Source organism: Bos grunniens, chromosome 28 (assembly GCF_055505025.1).
Source record: "Bos grunniens cultivar Pamir isolate PY7600 chromosome 28, Bosgru_T2T1.0, whole genome shotgun sequence".
Taxonomy (NCBI): domain Eukaryota; kingdom Metazoa; phylum Chordata; class Mammalia; order Artiodactyla; family Bovidae; genus Bos; species Bos grunniens.
In genome coordinates, this window is record NC_141192.1 from 17,985,996 (window position 1) to 18,006,659 (window position 20,664).

Sequence of the window (20,664 nt, forward strand, 5' to 3'; positions counted from 1 at the left end):
TGTACCCTTTATGTTCCCACAAATCCAACCAAAGTGGGAGGGAAGGGGGTAGGGCACAGCCTTTAAAAGAATGACATAGGCTTTGTTGCCCAGTCATGTCCAACTCTTTGCAACCCCATGGACTGCAGCATCCCAGGCCCCTCGTCCCTCACCATCTCCGAGGGTTTGCCCAAGCTCATGTCCATTGCATTGGTGATGCCATTCAATCATCTCATCCTCTGATACCCTCTTCTCCTTCTGCCCTCAATCTTTTCCATCATCAGGGACTTTTCCAATGAGTCAGCTGTTTGCACCAGATGACCAAATACTGGAGTTTCAGCTTCAGCATCAGTCCTTCCAATGAGTATTCAGACTTGATTTCCCTTAAGATTGACTGGTTTGATCTTTTTGCTGTCCAGGAGACTCTCAGGAGTCTTCTTGAGCACCATAGTTAGAAAGCATCAGTTCTTCTGTGTTCTGCCTTTTTTATGGTCCAACTCTCACAACTGTACGTGACCATTGGGAATACACAGCCATGACTATGCAGATCTTTGCCCGCAGAATAATGTCTCTGCTTTTCAACACACTGTCTAGCTTTGTCATAACTTTCCTGCCAAGCCATAAACGTCTTTAGATTTCAAGGCTTCAGTCACCATCTGCAGTGATTTTAGAGCCCAAGAAGAGGAAATCTGTCACTACTTCCACCTTTTCCTTCTCTAATTGCCATGAAGTAATGGGGCTAGATAACATGATCTTAGTTTTTTTTTTTTTTTATATTTAGTTTAAGCCAACTCTTTCACTCTCCTCCTTCACCCTCATCAAGAGCCTCTTTAGTTCCTCTTTACTCTGCCATTAGAGTGGTATCATCCACATATCTGAGGTTGTTGATATTTCTCCTGACTATCTTGATTCCAGCTTGTAACTCATCCAGCTTACATCACTGCCTTGTTCTAGTGAAGGGGCTGTGTAACTCGATGAAGCTATGAGCCATGTCGTGTAGGGCCACCCGAGATGGACGGATCATAGCAGAGAGTTCTGACAAAATGTGATCCACTGGAGGAGGGAATGGCAAACCACCCCAGGATACTTGCCGTGAGAACCTCATGAACCCTATAAAAGGACGTAGCCATAGGGCATGACAAAAGCTGGTTATAACCAACTAGGTAGAAGATGGCAGAAGATTTGACTTCCGGTGGACCTTGAGCCTTACTGTAACCTCATTGTAATACATTAGCACTAGCTAAGTGACACACCCACCAGCTCCATGACAGTTCCAGAGTGTGTGTTGGTTATTCAGTTGTGTCTGACTCTTTGCGACCCCATGGACTATAGCCAGCCAGGCTCCTCTGTCCATGGAATTCTCTAGGCAAGAATAGTGTAGTGGGTAGCCATTCCCTTCTTCGGGTATCTTCCCAACCCAGGGATCCAACCTGGGTCTCCTCCATTGCAGGCGGATTCTTTACCTTCTGAGCCACCAGTTTGAAGGCCAGCCATAATAGGTCAACATGTGGATGGTGACCCAATTCCTGGAAATACCTGCGCCTTCCCAAAATAATTGGAATAATCCTACCATTCATTAGCTAATGAACTTACCCAGCCCTGTAAAAACTGACAGCCCCATACTCTGGGGCCCCTCTTGCTTTTTGAGATGGCCCATGCTCTGTTCAGTATGTTTCTTTCTACATGAATTCACTTCTTGCCTATCACTTTGTGTCCCACTGAATTCTTTCTGTGATGAGACATCAAGAAGGTGAGCTGCGTTAAAGCCCTGAGGCCATGTGTGTGATGTGTTTCAAAACCGTGGGTTCAAGTCCCCATCTGAGCAGCATTGTTTCACAACCCTTACAGATTTTGCACACTTGCTATTATGAGGGCTTGTAAGTTGAAAAGTCATGTGAAATGTTGACTAAATCCACTAATAGGATCAAGCAAGAACATTTTTTTAATAACTCTCATCTCTCTTGGAGAAGGCAATGGCAACCCACTCCAGTATTCTTGCTTGGAAAATCCTGTGGACGGAGGAGCCTGGTAGGCTACAGTCCATGGGGTCACAGAGAGTCAGACACGACGGAGCGACTTCACTTTCATCTCTCTTACTGCTCTGTTTTCTCTTTTTCCTTGCCCATTCCACTTCCACAAGAAGAGACACATTTGTGTTATTTCAAAAAGATTTGTAGATTTCCCCTCCCCAAATTGCAGTGTCTAAGGGACTTTATATACCTCTTATTTAACTCGACATTAAAACTGTTTGAAGGCCTCCTCTGTGCAAGGTATTTTGCAAGACTGTAAATTGATGGAGAAATGAGTAAGACATAGCTCTGTTTTTAAGGTACGTCCAATCATTTGTGTTTTTTTATGTGAAGAGACACTGTTCGATGCAGTCATGGAGGAGAGGCCTTGTTGTAATTAAAAAAACACTCAGCTTTCTCTGTATGGTTTCATATATTTTTAAATCAAAGATTCCCTTAAAATGCTTGACTGTGAAGTACCTGACCTTCAAAAGAATGGAACCACTTAGATCAGATTTTTCCTCTGAAAACAGAGCTGGGACAGTATCAGTTCAGTTCAGTTCAGTCGCTCAGTCGTGTCCAACTCTTTGCGACCCCATGAATTGCAGCACGCCAGGCCTCCCTGTCCATCATCAACTCCCGGAGTCCACCCAAACCCATGTCTATCAAGTTGGTGATGCCATCCAGCCATCTCATCCTCTGTCGTCCCTTTCTCCTCCTGCCCCAAGTCCCTCCCAGCATCAGTCTTTTCCAATGAGTTAACTCTTCGCATGAGGTGGCTAAAGTACTGGAGTTTCAGCTTTAGCATCATTCCTTCCAAAGAAATCCCAGGGCTGATCTCCTTCAGAATGGACTGGTTGGATCTCCTTGCAGTCCAAAGGATTCGCAAGAGTCTTCTCCAACACCACAGTTCAAAAGCATCAATTCTTCGGCACTCAGCTTTCTTCACAGTCCAACTCTCACATCCATACATGACCACAGGAAAAACCATAGCCTTGACTAGACGAGCCTTTGTTGGCAAAGTAATGTCTCTGCTTTTGAATATGCTATCTAGGTTGGTCATACGCTTATTGTTAGATCCTTACATTTTGTAAAGCCTTGACTATGTAGGGCATTCAACCATTTTACTCATTGCTTAGTAGTCAAGTATTGCTAAGACTTAAGCATTGAACACAGTGGCTATTCTGTTCTGTCTCTTACTCTCACAGGCCTTCACCCTTGCCCCTCTAGAGGAATATCTTCCTCACATTAAACTGAGCATGTGAAGCCAAGTCAACTTCCTTTTTCCCTCACAGTCTTCCTGTTTTCATCATACCCACCAGATTCAGTTTCACACTCATTCTGAAGAACGGCGTGCATTCTCTCTCATGAGGCTAACCCTTTATTTACTCTGGGACCCCATTCTTTCTTATCTCCGCAAAGACCTGACCCCATCAGTTATTCCATCTTGCAGGGCGTTTCCAGTCCCCTTTTCCCTCAGGCATTTTTCAAGTGCCCAGAATGTGAGGCGCAGTAGACCCTAGGGATTCTTTGTTATGGATGAGGCAGATATCAGTAACTAGAATACGCTAGGGTGAAGAGTGTTACTGAGATTCTGGAGGTGCATGGATTGAGGCAGTAGCAAAGATAAGAGAAAAAAAGAATAAATGCACACAATAAATAAAAAGAAATCCATATCAAGATAAATCACAATGGAAGTGAAGAACACTGAAGACAGAAGAGTTTAAAAGATGCCATCTATAGAGGATTGACTATTATCAGGACTGCGGACTTCTCAGTATTAACAATGGAAGCCAGAAGACAGCGGGCTGTTTTCTAGAGAAAATGGCTGTCAACCTGGAATTATTTGCTCATTTAAAAAAGCATCTTAAAAAACAAAAGTGAAATAAAAACTTCTTGTGTCTAAGTGCTGTCTTTCCTTATTTCTATCCTTCTTTTTCCTCAAGTAGACTTTAAAATTCTTGGAGGGCAGAGGGTTTGTCATACACTTTGTGAATATACATTTACCTTTCCCCCCTCAAAAGTGGAAAGAGCGAGCAAGAGAGAAATAAACTAGTTAGTCTGAATATATAAACATCTTATCAGTGGCTATTTTTTTGATAGTAATTTTTTTTCTTTTAGCTTATCAGTAAGTTTTTTTTTTGTTTTTTTTTTTTTTAATAAAATGTTGGTAAAGCAGGCAAGTGTTACACTTGCTCAGATATACCTGGTACACTTCATCATACCGAGGTCAGTAGTAATCGGTATGTGCATGTAAGTGACAGAATTATGGTTTGACCCAAATGTGTTTGACTGTAAAGCCTATGCTCATGGGGCAGAAAAGGGAGTTTAAAAATAATTGGAGACAGACCACTCTTTTGAAAAGTTTGGTGAAAAGATGAGAAAAGTGTAGTTAAATTCTACAACTGTGCAGCCCAGCATCCCTGTACTGTCTTCCAGTTTGCCATCTTCCTTTCATATTATTTTCTCTCAAAAAACTAAAGCCTCCCAGATTGGTAAAATGAAAATTAAATGGCTCCCTTTCCCCCTGCCCTGACTTTCCCTGTATTCTTCTGCGATAGATTGTAAGCAGAGCAGATACTGCTGAGAGTCACTGTCTGTGCATATTGTTTTATACAAACTGGACCACATTGTTCATATTATTCTATACTTCTTTTCAAGAAACATTACTTAGACATTACTTTATGCCACTGTGCATAGGTCCTACTACTACATCAGCCTTCCCAAGCTTTAACCTATATACAGTAGGACTTACTATGACTTAAAAATCTCCCACCCTTTCACATCGTTCTTTGAGTTAGTTCATATTCTTCAGTCTAAGTAGTTAAGACTTCGGACGACTTCAGTCTAGTAGTTAAGATCTTGCAGGATGAAACCAACTTAATATTTCAACTTGATCTTCCACCGTCTTGCACTTGCCCCAGGCCCTAGCCAGCTTCACTGCTTATTGATGATCCTTTGTATCTTTCTCAATGTCGTTTCTTATGACTAAAATTTCTGTTGCTCCTCATCTCTTTCTGTCCTTCTTGCTATCCTTCCTTCTTTTTGCTCAAGTAGACTTTAAGATTCTTGGGGGCAGGGAGTGTCTTATTTCAGCATTATGTATCCACTGGCTTTTATAATTCATGGCTTATAGTCGATGTTCAGTAAATGTTTGTTTATTTAAGTGATTTACTTATTCAGCTGATTTTCAAAGGTGAAGTGAGTCTGGTTAACTTCTTCTTCTCACCCCATCCTCCTGGTAGCCTCTTCTGGTCTCAACCTAACAGTACTGTCTTCCACCTTTAAATTACCAAAGCACCTTGCATTGTTTGTGTCATTACCAACGTCCTCTTTATTTTAATAGATTGTGAGCTCCTTGATGACAAGAACTGTGTGTGCTTAGTTTTTAATTCTTTCAGTGACTGGCATAATGCCTGTATACAGTGAGCACTCAGGAAATGTTAATTGGATAGAACTGAGTTAAATTGGGGGGGTGGTGGCAAACAAAAGTCTGGAATTTGTACTTTCTAGGGAGTCAGTGATCATTCTGCTGTACATTTCCAAGCCTCTGGAATGCTTGAATGCTGATAAGCCTTTAAAGTAAGCTCAGATTCAAGACATTAATAACTGGCTTCTGTTTTCAAACACAGAGTTCTGTCAAAATGATAGGCTGCTTAAAAATAATTTGTTATTTTTCTCACAGCAATTCTATGTTGTTTTTATTTCGCTTATGAGGATGCAAAGGAATAGAGAAGCTTTGTGACTCTTTCATAATCAACCAGGAAAGGATCAATGAAGTAGGAATTGAAAGACTATATTACTGTTAGAAATATACTGACATACTGTCAAATGTAGTATCTGTGACAGCAGCCTGAAATTTAGTGTGTGTTTCTAAGTACCCTCAAGTTCTTTTAATAGATCTCCAAAGATTTGTCATCTGACTTCATGCATACATACCTGCAACAGCTATTCATGGAGCACTGGTGATTTGTCAGTTAGGCATTAACTTGGGTGCCAGTTAATCCTTGGGTGCCAGGATAAGGGAGTGAATAAGATAAAGAGCCGGCTTCATGGAGTGCACAGTTAATTGATAGCAGAGCAGCACTGGCTGCCAGGAGCCTTGGAGTCCCTTTCTCTCTGTCATGACTGAGCACCTCAACCTGTCTGCTTCATTTCCTCTTGTCTAAAATGAGCAGGTTACAGTAGAACATTTTAAAGGACTTTAGTCTCTTCAAAGTTCTGAGTGTGTAAGTTTGGCAGGAGTCTTAATTTTCCAAAAAGACAAAGCTGGAAACTGGACTCTTTCATTTGATCAATTTAATTTCCTTCCTCTAGTATTAACATGCTCGCTGTTTCTCTCTATCTGAGCTCCCTGTCCACTTCTTTAATAGACAAGAAGGAACAGGGAGGCATCATTCTGTTGTGATTTGAAATTGAGGGGAATTTTGCAGTGCTTGATTATGTTTAGACTTGTTGCAATATTTTAAAATATTTTAAAGTTTATGAGGTGTTGTTAGTTAATCAGAAACTTTAGACATGATAATGTAGGTCCTGGCTTGGAGAGCCACATGCACAGTTAAGTAAATCAAGTAACTGCAAAATCAGATTATGTGCGTTGTGAATATATTTTATTTTCCCTTTAGGAATGTAGGAACAAAGTCATTTTCTTGAATCAGTCCTCTTTCTCCATCCTTATCAATGTATTATTGGTTAACCCTTTTGGTTAAAATACTGGTTTAAATACTTGAGAAAAATATTTTATATCATGGGGAAATATTCAGGGTATATTAAATAAGCAGGTTACAGAAAACTGTTTTGTCTTTTTAAAATTGGTGTCTGTCTGTAGCAAAAGACTTAAAAATTATCTAACCCCCAAATAAGTGTTTTATCTGTGGATGGTAAGGTTTTTTTTTTCTTTTTCTCCTTTTTTGCACTTTCCATTGTTTTTTATAACTAGCGTATTATTTTTGTAATCAGAAAAAGATTAAGACAACTGTGCAAGGAAGCACAGCATCTGTTTTAACTGGCTTCCATGCCTTTGGTTTTCCCCTCGTGTATCTTGCTTCTCACCTGGCTGTCTTAGGCCTGCCAAGACTGCAGCATCCCTGCCTGACACACAGGAGCCTTCATAGCCTGCTTCTGCCTGTCTCTGCTTCATCGCTGCCCTTCTCTCTCCACAGAATTTCTCATGATCCGGGAGTATGGTTTATTCTTTGATATACACTCTTTCAGTTGTTCAGGACAAAAATTCTTTTAGAATCATTATCTTCAACTCCTGACTGCAGTGTATTAGAAAAGCCACCATGCTCCTCACCACCTGCATTGGTGCCATGCCCGCCACCTGGCTTGTGACAGCCTCTGGACTGCCTTCCTGCTTCCTTCCTTGCCCACCACTGTCTCCTCCGTAGGGCTGTGAGAGGCTTCCTTTTAAATGTCAGTCAGATTATGTCCTTCTTTTGCTGAGAACTCTCCAAAAGCTCATTACCTCACCTGGACTAAAAGACAAATCCTTACAGAGGCCCAAGAGCCTTACGGAAGCCCCCGTGACCTGGTCCTCCCGCCTCATCACCTCTCCTCACAGCTTCATTCCACACACTGACTTCTTCCTGTTCCTCTGTCGTGCCATGCTGCCTCAGATGACTGTGTCTGCTGTTCCCTTTCTCTGAAATGCTGTTCCCCTAGGTCTGTGCTCAAGTGTCACTTTATCAGGGAAGTCATCCCCGAGCACCGTGTCTAAAATAGTACACTCACCATCAGACCCTTTCTCCTCTCTCTGTCACATTTTGTTTTCTTAATGGTGCTTAGCACCACCTGATGTCAGGTACGTGTTTGTTTATTGTTTGTCTCCTTCCACCAGAATGTAAGCCACTCTAGGGCAGGGACTTGTTCGCTCATCTCTGTGTTCCTATCACCTGTGACACACCAGCCCTTCTTGTCTCATTTGAGATCTTGTTCTGTCAGTCCCCTCTCTTGCTAAGGTTTCATCTTCCATCTCTGTTGGATAGTTTTCTTGTTGTCAGTGAGCATTTTCAACTCTTTCTCATTGAAAACAAATGCAGTGCTCGCTTCGGCAGCACATATACTAAAATTGGAACGATACAGAGAAGATTAGCATAGCCCCTGCGCAAGGATGACACGCAAATTCGTGAAGCGTTCCATATTTAAAAAAAAAAAAGAAAAAGAAAACAAACGCAAATAACCTGCCCTTGACTCTTTATCTAGTTACCAAGGCAATTAGTTTTTTCCCTTCCTTGTGAGTTTCTTGAGTTTATGTGCCCATATCCCTTCCCTGTCTCACTGGCCTCTCCCTTGGTCCTCTGCAGTAAGGCTTTTATTGCCAGTATGCCAGTGAAACTGCTCTAGCAAATAATGTTATGATTTTAAGAAATAAGTAGGCATCTTTTGCTCCTTTTCTTACTTTACTTTTCTTTTTTTGTTTATTTTTTTATTATTTATTTATTTTTTTACTTTACTTTTCTATAGCATTGTACTATACTGAGTATTCCTCCCTCCCCTCACCCCACCCACCTTTTGTAATTCTCCTTTCAGCCTTTCTGAAGTTTTCCTTTTCTTGTTCCTCATCCTTATTGTTTTAATTTAAATTTATTTTTTTAATTGACGGATAATTGCTTTATGGAATTTTGTTGTTTTCTGTCAAACCTCAACATGAATCAGCCATAGGTATACATATATCCCCTCCCTTTTGAACCTCATTCCCATCTCCCACCCCATTCCACCCTTCTAGGGAGATACAGAGCCCCTGTTTGAGTTTCCCGAGCCATACAGCAAATTCCCTTTGGCTATCTGTTTTACATATGGTAATGTAAGTTTCTGTGTTACTCTCTCCATACATCTCACCCTCTCCTCCCCTCTCCCCATGTCCATCAGTCTGTTCTGCATGTCTGTTTCTCCATTGCTGCCCTGTAAATATATTCTTCAGTACCATTTTTCTAGATTTCGTATATATACATTAGAATACGATATTTATTGTTCTCTTTCAGACTCACTTCACTCTGTATAATAGGCTCTAGGTTCATCTACCTCATTAGAACTGACTCAAAGGTTCCTTTTTGTGGCTGAGTAATATTCCACTGTGTATATGTACCACAACTTCTTTATCCAGTCGTCCGTCGATGGACATCTAGGTTGCTTCATGTTCTAGCTATTGGAAATAGTGCTGCACTCAACAGTGGGATACATGTGTCTTTTTCAGTTTTGGTTTCCTCAAGGTACATGCCTAGGAGTGGGATTGCTGGGTCATGTGGTGGCTTTATTCCTAGTTTTTTAAGGAATCTCCATACTGCCTTCCATAGTGGCTGTATCAGTTTACATTCCCACCAACAGTGCAAGAGCGTTCCCTTTTCTCCACACCCTCTCCAGCGTTTATTGTTTATAGACTTTTTGATGATGGCCATTCAGACTGGTGTGAGGTGATATTTCATTGTAGTTTTGATTTACCTTTCTCTAATAATGAGCAATGTTGAGCATCTTTTCATGTGATTGTTAGCCATCTGTATGTCTTCTTTGAATAAATGTCTGTTTAGGTCTTTTTCCCACTTTTTGATTGGATTCTTTTTCTTGCATTGAGTTTCTTGATTGTTTTTCTTGTATGAGCTGCTTGTATATTTTGGAAGTTAATCCTTTGTCAGTTGTTTCATTTGCTATTATTTTCTCCCATTCTGAGGGTTGTCTTTTCACCTTGCTTATAGTTTCCTTTGCTGTGCAAAAGCTTTTAAGTTTAATCAGGTCCCGCTTGTTTACTTTTGTTTTTATTTCCATTCCTTTAGGAGGTGGGCCATAGAGGATCTTGCTTTGATTTATGTCATCGAGTGTTCTGCCTATGTTTTCCTCTAAGAGTTTTATAGTTTCTGGTCTTACATTTAGGTCTTTAATCCATTTTGAGTTTATCTTTGTGTATGGTGTTAGAAAGTGTTCTAATTTCATTCTTTTACATGTAGCTGTCCCGTTTTCCCAGCACCATTTATTGAAGAGGCTGTCTTTGCCCCATTGTATATTCTTGCCTCCTTTGTCAAAAATAAGGTACCCATAGGTGCATGGGTTTATTTCTGGGCTTTCTATCTTGTTCCATTGGTCTATATTTCTGTTTTTTTTTTTGCCAGTACCATACTGTCTTGATGACTGTAGCTTTGTAGTATAATCTGAAGTCAGGAAGGTTGATTCCTCCAGCTCCATTCTTCTTTCTCAAGACCGCTTTGGCTATTCGGGGTCTTTTGTGTTTCCATATGAATTGTGAAATTTTTTGTTCTAGTTTTGTGAAAAATGCAATTGGTAATTTGATAGGAATCACATTGAATCTGTAGATTGCATTTGGTAGTATAGTCATTTTCACCATATTGATTCTTCCTACCCAGGAACATGGAATATCTCTCTATCTGTTTATGTCATCTTTGATTTCTTTCATCAGTCACTTATAATTTTCTGTGTACAGTTCTTTTTGTCTCCTTAGGTAAGTTTATTCCTAGATTTTTAATTCTTTTTGTTGCAAAGGTGAATGGGATTGATTCCTTAACTTCTCTTTCTGGTTGTTCACTGTTAGTATATAGAAATGCAAGTGATTTCTGTGTATTGGTTTTGTATCTTGCAACTTTGCTAAATTCACTGATTAGCTCTAGTAATTTTCTGATCATCCTTATTGATTGTCCTTGCGGGTTCCTTTCGGCCCCTTACATAGGAGTGTCCCATAAGGTCTCTGTTCTTGGCTGTCTTCTTGCTCTGACTCCTCCTCACCCTGTGGTTGCATCTTTCCCACACTTTTAACTACTGTTTTTGCACTGATGACTCCCAAGTCTGTCTTTGGCCCAGATTTTTCTCTTGAGCCTCAGGCTTGTTATTTCCATCTGTCTCCTGGACCTGTCCCACAAGATACCCAGTGCCACACATGCAGAAGTATACACACTGTTAACCCTCTCTCCACCACTTCCCACCTGGTCAGTGACACACCTGGTCATTCAGTTAAGGTGTGCTCTTGGGAGCGGCTCTTGGCTGCCTCCTCTTCTGTGACACTGTGGTGCTTGCGGGTCCCAGCTTCTCTCTCACAAGCTCTTTTGAGTATTAATATATGACCTTGTCTCTGTTCTCCCTGTCCCTGCCATAGTTTAGATATTCCTCCCTTTCTCCTTTATAGTGTGGTCCTCTGAAGCCAGACTGCGTGGGCTCTCATTTTGGATATATCACTTATTAGTTACGTCCCTTGGTCAAATTTTATAACTTCTCTGTGCCTCAGGTTCCTCACTGGTAAGATAGAGATAATTTATCATGAAGATTAAATGATTTAAGAGATACAAAGTGCTTAGAATAGTGCCTGACACATCATGTTTGTTATTATTTCTATTATTAATACCACCTAGCTGACCTCGGTACCGCTGGTCCCTTCCCTTCTGAAGCATTTTCCAGTCTTCCACAGTGTGAGATTAATGAATGGACATCTGACAACATCATTCCCTTTTAAAAATTTCCGTGGCTTCCCATTCTCTGACCACTTGCTTACATCCAGCTCATCTCCACTTTTTTCTCTAACTTGTTACAGTTATATTAAGTAATTGGTAGTTTTCAAGGTAAGCTGTGGTCTTGCATGCCTTGGCATCTTTGCACACTATTTCTCCTGCTTGATGTGTCCTTCCTTCCCTGGTTTCATCTGAAAATCTTTAATAATCCTTTAAAACCATACTTATTTTATTTTTTAACATTCAGTTCTCAGTTTTTAATCAGTCAAATGCATGAGTTAACCAATCATAGCAAGTAGTTACAGAAAGTGTAGTACAGTGGTGCTCTCGTAGATACAAGACAGATAATGCTGTTGAGGAGCAGACAATCCAGTGGGGAAACAAGACAGACAAACGTGAAACATTAAGGGACTGTCCTTGAGAAGGTTAAGTAGAGCCTACTTAGTGGGGTAGCATTTCAGAGAAGAGCAAACTCATTGGTCATGGATACTGAGGGGTGGTTGTGTTAGGTACTTAGAAAGACTTCGTGGAAAAGTGGGATTTTAATTGGGCTTGGAAGGGTAATGAAATCTGTGTAGATGGAGGGAAGGGGAAGTGGGCGTGTGGGGCCCAGGTAACAGAAGGCAAAGAGGCGGCAGTTGGAAGCTGCTCAGTGGAGGAGGCCTGCTAGGAAAGTGTGCATGTTGAGGAGTTTGAGGATGTGAGGCCGCCTCAGCAAATGCTGTGGCAGGCGGCAGGGAATTATGGGGTCTGCAGAGCAGGAAGTACCCTTGGGTTCTGGTATGTCCTATGCCAAACTGTACTGAGGCAAAAGGAAAACTCAGTAATACTGATCCTGCCTTCATTCAGAAATGTGATATTTTGTTCATCCTGAGTTTTTTTGCATTAATTTTGAGTTTTAAAATATTGCATTAAAGCCTTATTTATCTCCTTTATAAAAAAAAAAATTAGTTCTTGTGATTACTGCATTTTTTGGCACATCCTTAAATTGTGTGCCTCAGGCAAGTGTCTCACTTACCTCACCCTCGTCCCAGCCCTGTGTTCTGTTTCTGGAGGTCAGTGGTGAGGGTATGGATATTTATTTTATTATTATTAATTATAGCTTCTTGTTGTTGTTCAGTCACTCAGTCATATCTGACTCTTTGCGACCCCATGGACTGCAGCATGCCAGGCTCCCCTGTCCTTCACCATCTCCTGGAGCTTGCTCAAACTCATGTCCATTGAGTTGGTAATGCCATTCAACCATCTCATCCTCTGTCATCCCCTTCTCCTGCCTTCAATCTTTCCCAGCATCAGGGTGTTTTCTAATGAGTCAGCTCTTTGTGTCAGGTGGCTTACTCATGTTTAAATATTTTTGGTTAGTAGACAGCATTTAATAGAAACAATTAAGATAAAGAAGTTAGAATTACAAAAATATTAATTTGGAACTTTGAAGCCTGAAAAACATGAAAGGGAAAAGAATCCTTTGTGCTTCTGAGATAATCTCTACAGGAGGATAACCCCCTCTTGCTTCAGCGTATGAGTGCAAGCAGAAGATGGTTGTTTTGCCCACGTTCTATAACTGAGAGATAGGGGTACCAGAGGCTGCTGAACTTGTGGATATAGGCATTGGGCAACTCAGCTGTTGCAACCAGAGATTCTGCCCCATGGCCTCAGGAAAACTCCCACAAATGGGCCATCCAAGGTGAGCTTGACCCACATCTCATATAAAACAGACCCATCCAGCCTGCTCAAAGAGAAGCCGCTCACTGGGCCACAGTGTTTTACCATAGGCCATGGGCATCCCAGGTGGCACAGTGGTAAAGAACCCACCTGCCGACGTAGGAGATGCAAGAGACTCAGGTTCAATCTTTGGGTCTGGAAGATCCCCTAGAAGGAAATGGCACCCCACTCCAGTATTCTTGCCTGAGAAATCCCATGGACAGAGGAGCCTGGTGGCCTACAGTCCATGGGGTCGCAAAGAACTGGACATGAGTGAGCACACGCAAGTGGCCCAAGAAGCAGTGGAAGATTCACAAACCCTCCAAATGTCTCAGGGCCACTTGCATCTGGGAAAAGAGGTGGTGTGTGATACAAAGAGCATTCCTAGTATGTATACCTAACATGTAAAAGCTAAAAAAAGTGAAATCTGTTGTTCATTAGTACACTGGTGACGAATGAAAGATTTTGAGCCAGGAAAGTTAGAGTGCAGTACAAATCTCAAAAACAAACAAACAAGGGAAAAGTTAAAAGGAACACGCTGCTCTCTGTGCTCGTCGCCAGGTGAGCTGTTCTGTCATTTGATGCAGACCTCCCTGTCAACACCTGTGTTCAGAGAGCACTTCACCAGGCCCAGGGTGGACGTTCGGGCACAATAGGTAAAAACCCCAGGCTGAACTTCACCGTCAGATACGTGGGTGGTCACATAAGATGGCTGTTTTCTGAATACTCCAACCAAGATCTGCTCCACCACACCCTTGCTGGAATAATGACCCCTTCTCAGTGGCACAACTGGCAAAATTCTTCAGAACTGAAGGGGAGATAAAGAGTTTTTCAGACAAACAAAAAATGAAGGAGTTCATCACCACTAGACCAGCTTTATAAGAAGTGTTAAAGGGAGTCCTTTAGGCTGCTGATCAGGACACCTGAACAAAGGGAAAAATTCTTGTGCAAGAATCGTTTCTGGTGGAGGTATTGGAATGAACAGCCATCACCAAGACAGAAGTCATCCACTACAGAGCCCCAGTGCTTAGAGCCAGCTGGAGTCCCTTTGGAGCATCAGTCACGGTGCCTGTGGATTTTCCTGTAGTCGTCTTCACTGGTACCGCACTTCTGCCCCTTTGATGTAGTGGCCAGGGCTGCCGGGAACTTGACAGTGCATGCTCTTTCCCAGGGAGCAAATGTCTTGAATCGAGTTGTGGCAGACCTCATTTGATCCTGGCAGAAACACATCAGTCATGGTAGCTTTTGGTTCTGTGACTGGATTGACCACTAAAGCACTTTCTTTCAGGCAGCTCTCTGTTGAACCTGGCTGCTTGCACCAGATTTCCAAGATGATAAACTTCCATGTTCCTTCAAGACCATGCTTAAGCCTCCTGTGAAAACCTGGCCCCTCCAAATACAGTTGGTCACTCCCTTAACACTCACCATGATGTTCTGCAGTTGTTTCCAGGTCTGTTATCCACATGAAGCTGTGTGTTTCATGATGGTGGGGACTGCAGCCTCTCTTCTGAGGGCCTTGTGCAGTAATCGGCTCAGAGCAGATGCTCTGTACATGTTGAATTTGTAATCGGGGTTCAGTTTACTAAGGTTTCTGTGCTGCTTTCTTCAATTTCCGCAGGCTGCAGGAATTGGTTGATCGAGTGCTGGAACGTTTTCAGGCATCTGGACTAATAGTTAAAGAGTGGAATAGTGTGAAACTCCATGCTACAGTCATGAATACTCTGTTCAGGAAAGACCCCAATGGTAAGTGTTCCATAGAACCACAGTACAGTTTGTGACCACCAAGGTCTAATGATAGCCCTGGGGTTTGAAGAGAATGGGCTATCAAAGGATCTCTGACATATCTTTTTTATATCCATTATCTTGTTTTGATGAGTACAGTGGAAGAGGGCAGGATCATATCGTGCATGGGACTGTATAGCTTCTCAAATCTTATACTCTTCTTGCACATAAGGTTGCTAGATGTAGCAAATAAAAATGCAGGATTCCTAAGTAAATTTTAGGTGGACAGTGAATAATTGTTTTAGTGTAACTGTGTCCTAAGGAATGCATGGCAGCTTTTTTTTTTTTTTTTTTCAGAAACAAGAGAAGATTAACTAATAAAAGTAAGTGTTAGAGCAGTGATTGTCAACTAGAGGCAGTTTTGTCCTCCCAGAGGACATTCTCTGGAGACACTTGGGTTGTCACAGTTAGGGAAGTGGGAGTGGGTTGCTAGTGGCATCTAATGCATAGAGGTTAGGGGTGCTGCTTATCCCTCTCCAATGCACAGGACAAGCTCCTCATAATGGAGAATTTTTCAGCCCTGAATGTCAGTAGCACCAAGGTTGAGAAACTTTGTGTTAATGTTTTTTTTCCCCCTCCTGAATCTAAAAGCCTTCATATAAAAATGCCTTGTTTTAACCCTTTATTTGGGATAATAATCTGCATTTTAAAAAGGATTATTTATCTTCCCATCCCCACCTGCCAAGTGAAAGCTGTCTGGCACATTCAGCATCTATTTGAACAGGAGCTACAAATTCAAGTTATGTGCAGCTTCTTCTTTAAAGCCTGTTGTTCAAAATATACCACCACCAAAACCCCATATATAGGTTTTATTACCTTTGTTAGGACTGACCTTGGTTTTAGAAAGTCTTCATTGGAAGAGGACTTCATTAGGACTCCATTGGAACCCATGAACTATTTAAGATTTATAGTTTAGGACAGTTTTTGTATCCCTTTTTGCCAAAGTACATCTTTTAATTTCTCTCAGATACATACCAGAGATCTCAACTGTAGGGTGGCTTGGTTTGATTAGAGCCATTGTAGGACTGAGAGAGACGTAGCTATCCAATTCTTAGTTCTAGTGTTACGTTTTTTTGATGCTAGATTGTATTTTAAGACTTTTAAAAATAAATTGTTGTCTTTAAATCTTAGTTCAGAGCTCTTACAACTTATTTCATGCCCCATTATTACCTAACCTCTTAACATAAAAGAGTTGAATTATATAGGAATCTGTTTCTTTTAAATTGTGTGGATCCAGATGTATATTCAGTTGGCACCAGAGCATCATATAGGAAAATATTCTGTGTTGACAGTCTAGTTATCCTTTCCTATTGACAGATATTTTAAATGTAACAGCTTTATTGAGATATAATTCATATAGTGTATAATTTATCCATTTAAAGCATATAATTCAGTAATTTTTAGTATAGTGAGTTATGCAGCCTTTACCACAGTACATTTTGAAACATTTTCATCACCCCAGAAAGAAACTCTCTAGTTACTGGCAGTGACTCCCCGTTTCCCCCTTGCCGTTCAGTCCTCGGCACTACCAGTCTACTTTCTGTACAATGAATTTGCCTTTTCTGCGTATTTCACATAAATACTGATAGAATCATGCAATATGGGATCTTCTGTGACTGGCTTCTTTCACTTAGCATAATGTTTATAAGGTTCAGCCATGATACAGTGTCATTCCTTTTTATTACCAAATAATAACCCATTGTATGGACATAGCACATTTTATTTATCCATTTAGCAGTTGATGGACATTTGTATTGTTTCCACTTTGGGGCTATTATGAAAAATGCTGCTGTAAACATTTATGTATGTATTTTTATGTTTTCATTTCTATTAAGTAAATACTGAAGAGTGAAATTGCAGAGTCATGATTAATGCAAAGTTGTAACTTTTTGCATAACTGCCAGACTGTTTTCCACAGTGGCTGCACCATTTTACATTCCCACAAGCAGTACAGTAGCCACCCTGCCTTATCTGCAGGAGATACATTCCAGGGTCCCCAGTGGATACCTGAAACCATATACCAGACATGCTATATTTTTCCTATGCATGAATACCTATGATAAAGTTTAATTCATAAATTAAGTACAGTAAGAGATTAACAACCAATAGTAAAGTAGAAGAATTAAACAATATACTATGATAAAAATTATGTGAATGTTATCTATCTCTCTCAAAATTTCTTCTTGTACAAATTTAATGCCTTTTTCATTTTCACCAAGCACTTACCATGCACGGTGACCGTAACTCTTGCAGTTTGAGGTGTGACAGCAAAACTAGTTATGAATTTCTTTTTCCTTCATCCCAATTTCATTGATAGATTTGTTCTTACTGTAGATCTTAGCAAACTTTAGCTAAGATTTTTTTTCTTTCCTTATTAAGTCACAAACTTTCACCTTTTCACTTAAAGAAAGCACTTTATGGCTTTTCGTGGGCATCTCCAAATTGCTAGCATCACTATTCTTGTATTTTGAGGCCATGATTAAATAAAATAAGGGTGACTTGAACACAAGCCGTGCAATACCTTGGCAGTCATTATGATAACTGAGAGAAAGGGGTATGTTGGACAAAGTGATGATACTTCCTGGGTGGGATGGATCACACTGCTCAGAATGGTGCATGATTAAAAACTTAGAAATTGTTTATTTCTGGAATTTTCCATTTAATGTTTTCTGATCTTAGTTGACCATGGGTAACTGAAAAGGTGGAAAGAAGAACCATGAACAAGGAGGGATGCAGTACATCAGGGCTTCAATTTCTCTACATCTTTACCTGCACTTATTATCTGTCTTTTTTGTTATTGCCATCATCTTGAGTGTAAAGTGGTATCTTGTTGTGGTTTTGATCTACAGTCCTCTCATGGCTAATGCTATTTACTTATAGATTTTGAACCTGTTAGTAAACATTTCAATCTCCAGATTTCATTACTGCTTTTTTTAAATTGACATTTACCTAGTATGAATTTTGCTTTATAAAGTTTCACATTTTCTTTTAACAGGGGACCTATTTTTATGTTGTGAAAAACTTTGGGCTCTTTATAAGAGAATAGTTCTCATTAGAGAAGTAGTCCTATAGTTACCCAGGTGTAATTCTAATGGACTTTCTAAAATATATTATCTTCCTGGGATTAGCTGTTTGAATATATTTTATCAGTTCTGATGTGCAATCTCCATAGTTACATACAATAAAAGAGTATACTCAAAAGTAGAAATACAGATACTTTTAAATGTCTGTTGGTGGGCAGGAAAAAGTTGGTATTTCAGAAAATATTCTGAGAGTTAAATAATTCTTGAAGATGTTTTGAATTTTATATACCTTGGATACTTCTCTATCTTGTATTTTCTTTTGAAAAGGCTGTTGAATACATTGTTTTGCTTTTTCATAATGGTTATCCTTTTCTTTGATATCCATTTTTTTCCTGCTGTATTTGAAGGACAGCTTTTGGTATAAGCAAGCTAAATTAATACAAGGATTTAGAGCACAGCTTTGATGAGGCTAAGGTCATAGATTTGCAGATTTCTGTGTAGAACGTAAGGATACCTTTGATTGGAACTGGAGAGGTTTTTCTCATTTCAGGGGAGTCCTTAAATCAACCCAAACCATGATTATCAGCATTTTTTACTAGTTAATGGGTGAACTTTTATGTATTTAAAAATCTGTACAGCTTATAAGGAATCTTGGGTTTTAGACTGCAGGGAATCTTTGGAAATCACCCACTCTTAACTTCTAACTTTGTAAATGAGGAACTGAAGAGATATAATTTGCCTAAGAATATGGTTTGTTATGTAGTTTATATACAGTGAGTACGTGGACAATGTTGAATGAATAAATATATACCGAATGAGTTGATGACAGAGCTGAGACTAGTCTCTTGACTATAATAATATGATGTTTTCCCCTCCATGTTAAGTTACTTTCCAGGCTTCCCTCATAGCTCAGTTGGTAAAGAATCCACCTGCAATGCAGGAGAACCCTGTTTGATGCCTGGGTTGGGAAGATCCCCTGGAGAAGGGATAGGCTACCCACTCCAGTATTTTGGGGTTTCCCTTGTGGCTCAACTAATAAAGAATCCACCTGCAATGCAGGAGACTGGGGTTCGATCCCTGGGTTGGGAAGATCCCCTGGAGAAGGGAAAGGCTAGCCACTCAAGTATTCTGGCCTGGAGAATTCCATGGACAGTCCATGGGGTCGCAAAGAGTCGGACACAACTGAGTGACTTTCACTTCACTTCACTTCACTTGTGGCTCAGCTGGTAAAGAATCTTCTTGCAATGCGGGAGATCTGGGTTCGATCCCTGGGTTGGGAAGATCCCCTGGAGAAGGGAAAGGCTACCCACTCCATTATTTTGGCCTGGAGAATTCCGTAGACTGTATAGACCATGGACTTGCAGAGAGTCGGACACCCAGAGACTTTCACTTTTTCACTGTGTTACTTTCTAGGTAGTACATGAAGGTCTTGCTAGTTGTCCCTGTAGAAATCCAAGAGGAAACAGACAGCTCAATAACCCAAGCTTCTGTTCTAACACTGTCTTTGGAATATTTACAGCTGAAGGCAGGTACAATCTCTACACAGCGGATGGCAAATATATCTTCAAGGAAAGAGAATCATTTGATGGCCGAAACATTTTAAAGGTCAGTACAAATCTGAGTGAATTGGAAATCCTTTGGCATGTGTCCTAAAATAAGGGAGGACAATAAGTTTTCCTTTTAACAGTAAAGTATATTTTTCTTATACTTCCCATGAGGATTATTGACTGAAAGGACTGTTAAATTTCTTTTCATTGTCCTAAAAGAGAAATCTTTTTAACCTGTTAAGGCTGTTGGTGTCTCTTAGAGTACTTAAAGTTGATGATTTAAGAAACAACTATACTATTTGAATCCATAGGAATAAGTTGATTTTAACCTTGTGAGTCTTACTCTGTATTTTACCCTTGAAGGACTGAGTATGCATTTTTTAAGTGAAGAATTGTCTTGTTCTAGTAGATTTTTCTCTTCACCCACAGAGTCACTCTCCAAAGTTCCTGTGTAATCTATTTTTACTCAGGAACAGCCCATGTGCTAAAAAGTAGGTGGTCCATTTCTGACTGTTGAGGATTTGCTTCTGAGTGTTAAATTAACCTATGAAATTTAAATGAAAAGGGTTCTTCAGGATTGCATTATCTTTCTCCCACAGACCACATTCTATAACATCCACAGTTTAGGCCCTCTCTGTCAGGTTAACATGCCATTGTGCCTCTGGGAAAAGGGAAACATAAGTTGATATCAAAGGAAAGGTTTTTGATTCTTCATTTTACTTGTTCTATAATGGTTTGGGTCATGTATTTTCAAGGCCATGGGTGTTTTTTGGAGCTGGGAGGGAGAGGATGTAAATAATAAAACTTCAGAGCAAGCTCTAGCTTTAGAAATGTTTTTTTTCTTTTTCCTCCATTCCTTTATCTTGTCACTTGACAGATTTCTTGCCAAATGCCTAATGTGACCCCATTGCCTCTAATTAATGACATCACTCTTCAGCAGCTGCAAGCTTCTCATTGCAGAGCCTAGCAGAGCAATGGCAGCATTCTCTTTAGGCAGGCATTCCAGCTCCCACATTACAGAGCTTTGTTGATTCCTTCTTTTCCTTGATACCTTTCCTCTCTTTGAATAGTTTTATTTTCAGAGTAGTTCTGGTAGCTTCAGTTTGAGTGGCAGGTTGCTAATGAATTCAGTTGCAGTTAACTTTTTTCCCAGGCCACAGCTTTATTGTGATATGAA

At 40.3% G+C, this 20,664-nt stretch overlaps 1 protein-coding gene and 1 non-coding gene across 15 annotated transcripts in view; both read left to right on the forward strand.

Moving 5' to 3' along the window:
* The window catches only part of ASCC1 (activating signal cointegrator 1 complex subunit 1), a 134,249-nt gene that overhangs the window by 84,585 nt on the left and 29,000 nt on the right, over nt 1-20,664 (forward strand). For all 14 annotated transcript variants that reach the window (XR_015156849.1, XR_015156850.1, XR_015156852.1 and 11 more), the window contains 2 exons: nt 14,754-14,878; nt 19,460-19,545. Coding sequence is in view for 10 of the 14 variants with exons in the window: in XM_086382135.1 (XP_086238261.1) it covers nt 14,754-14,878; nt 19,460-19,545 (211 nt within the window). In the remaining 4 variants the exon portion in view is untranslated. The remainder of the gene's footprint in view (nt 1-14,753; nt 14,879-19,459; nt 19,546-20,664) is intronic.
* LOC147342938 (U6 spliceosomal RNA) lies at nt 8,029-8,135 on the forward strand. The gene has a single exon (XR_015157250.1). It is a non-coding gene; the product is annotated as a U6 spliceosomal RNA (small nuclear RNA).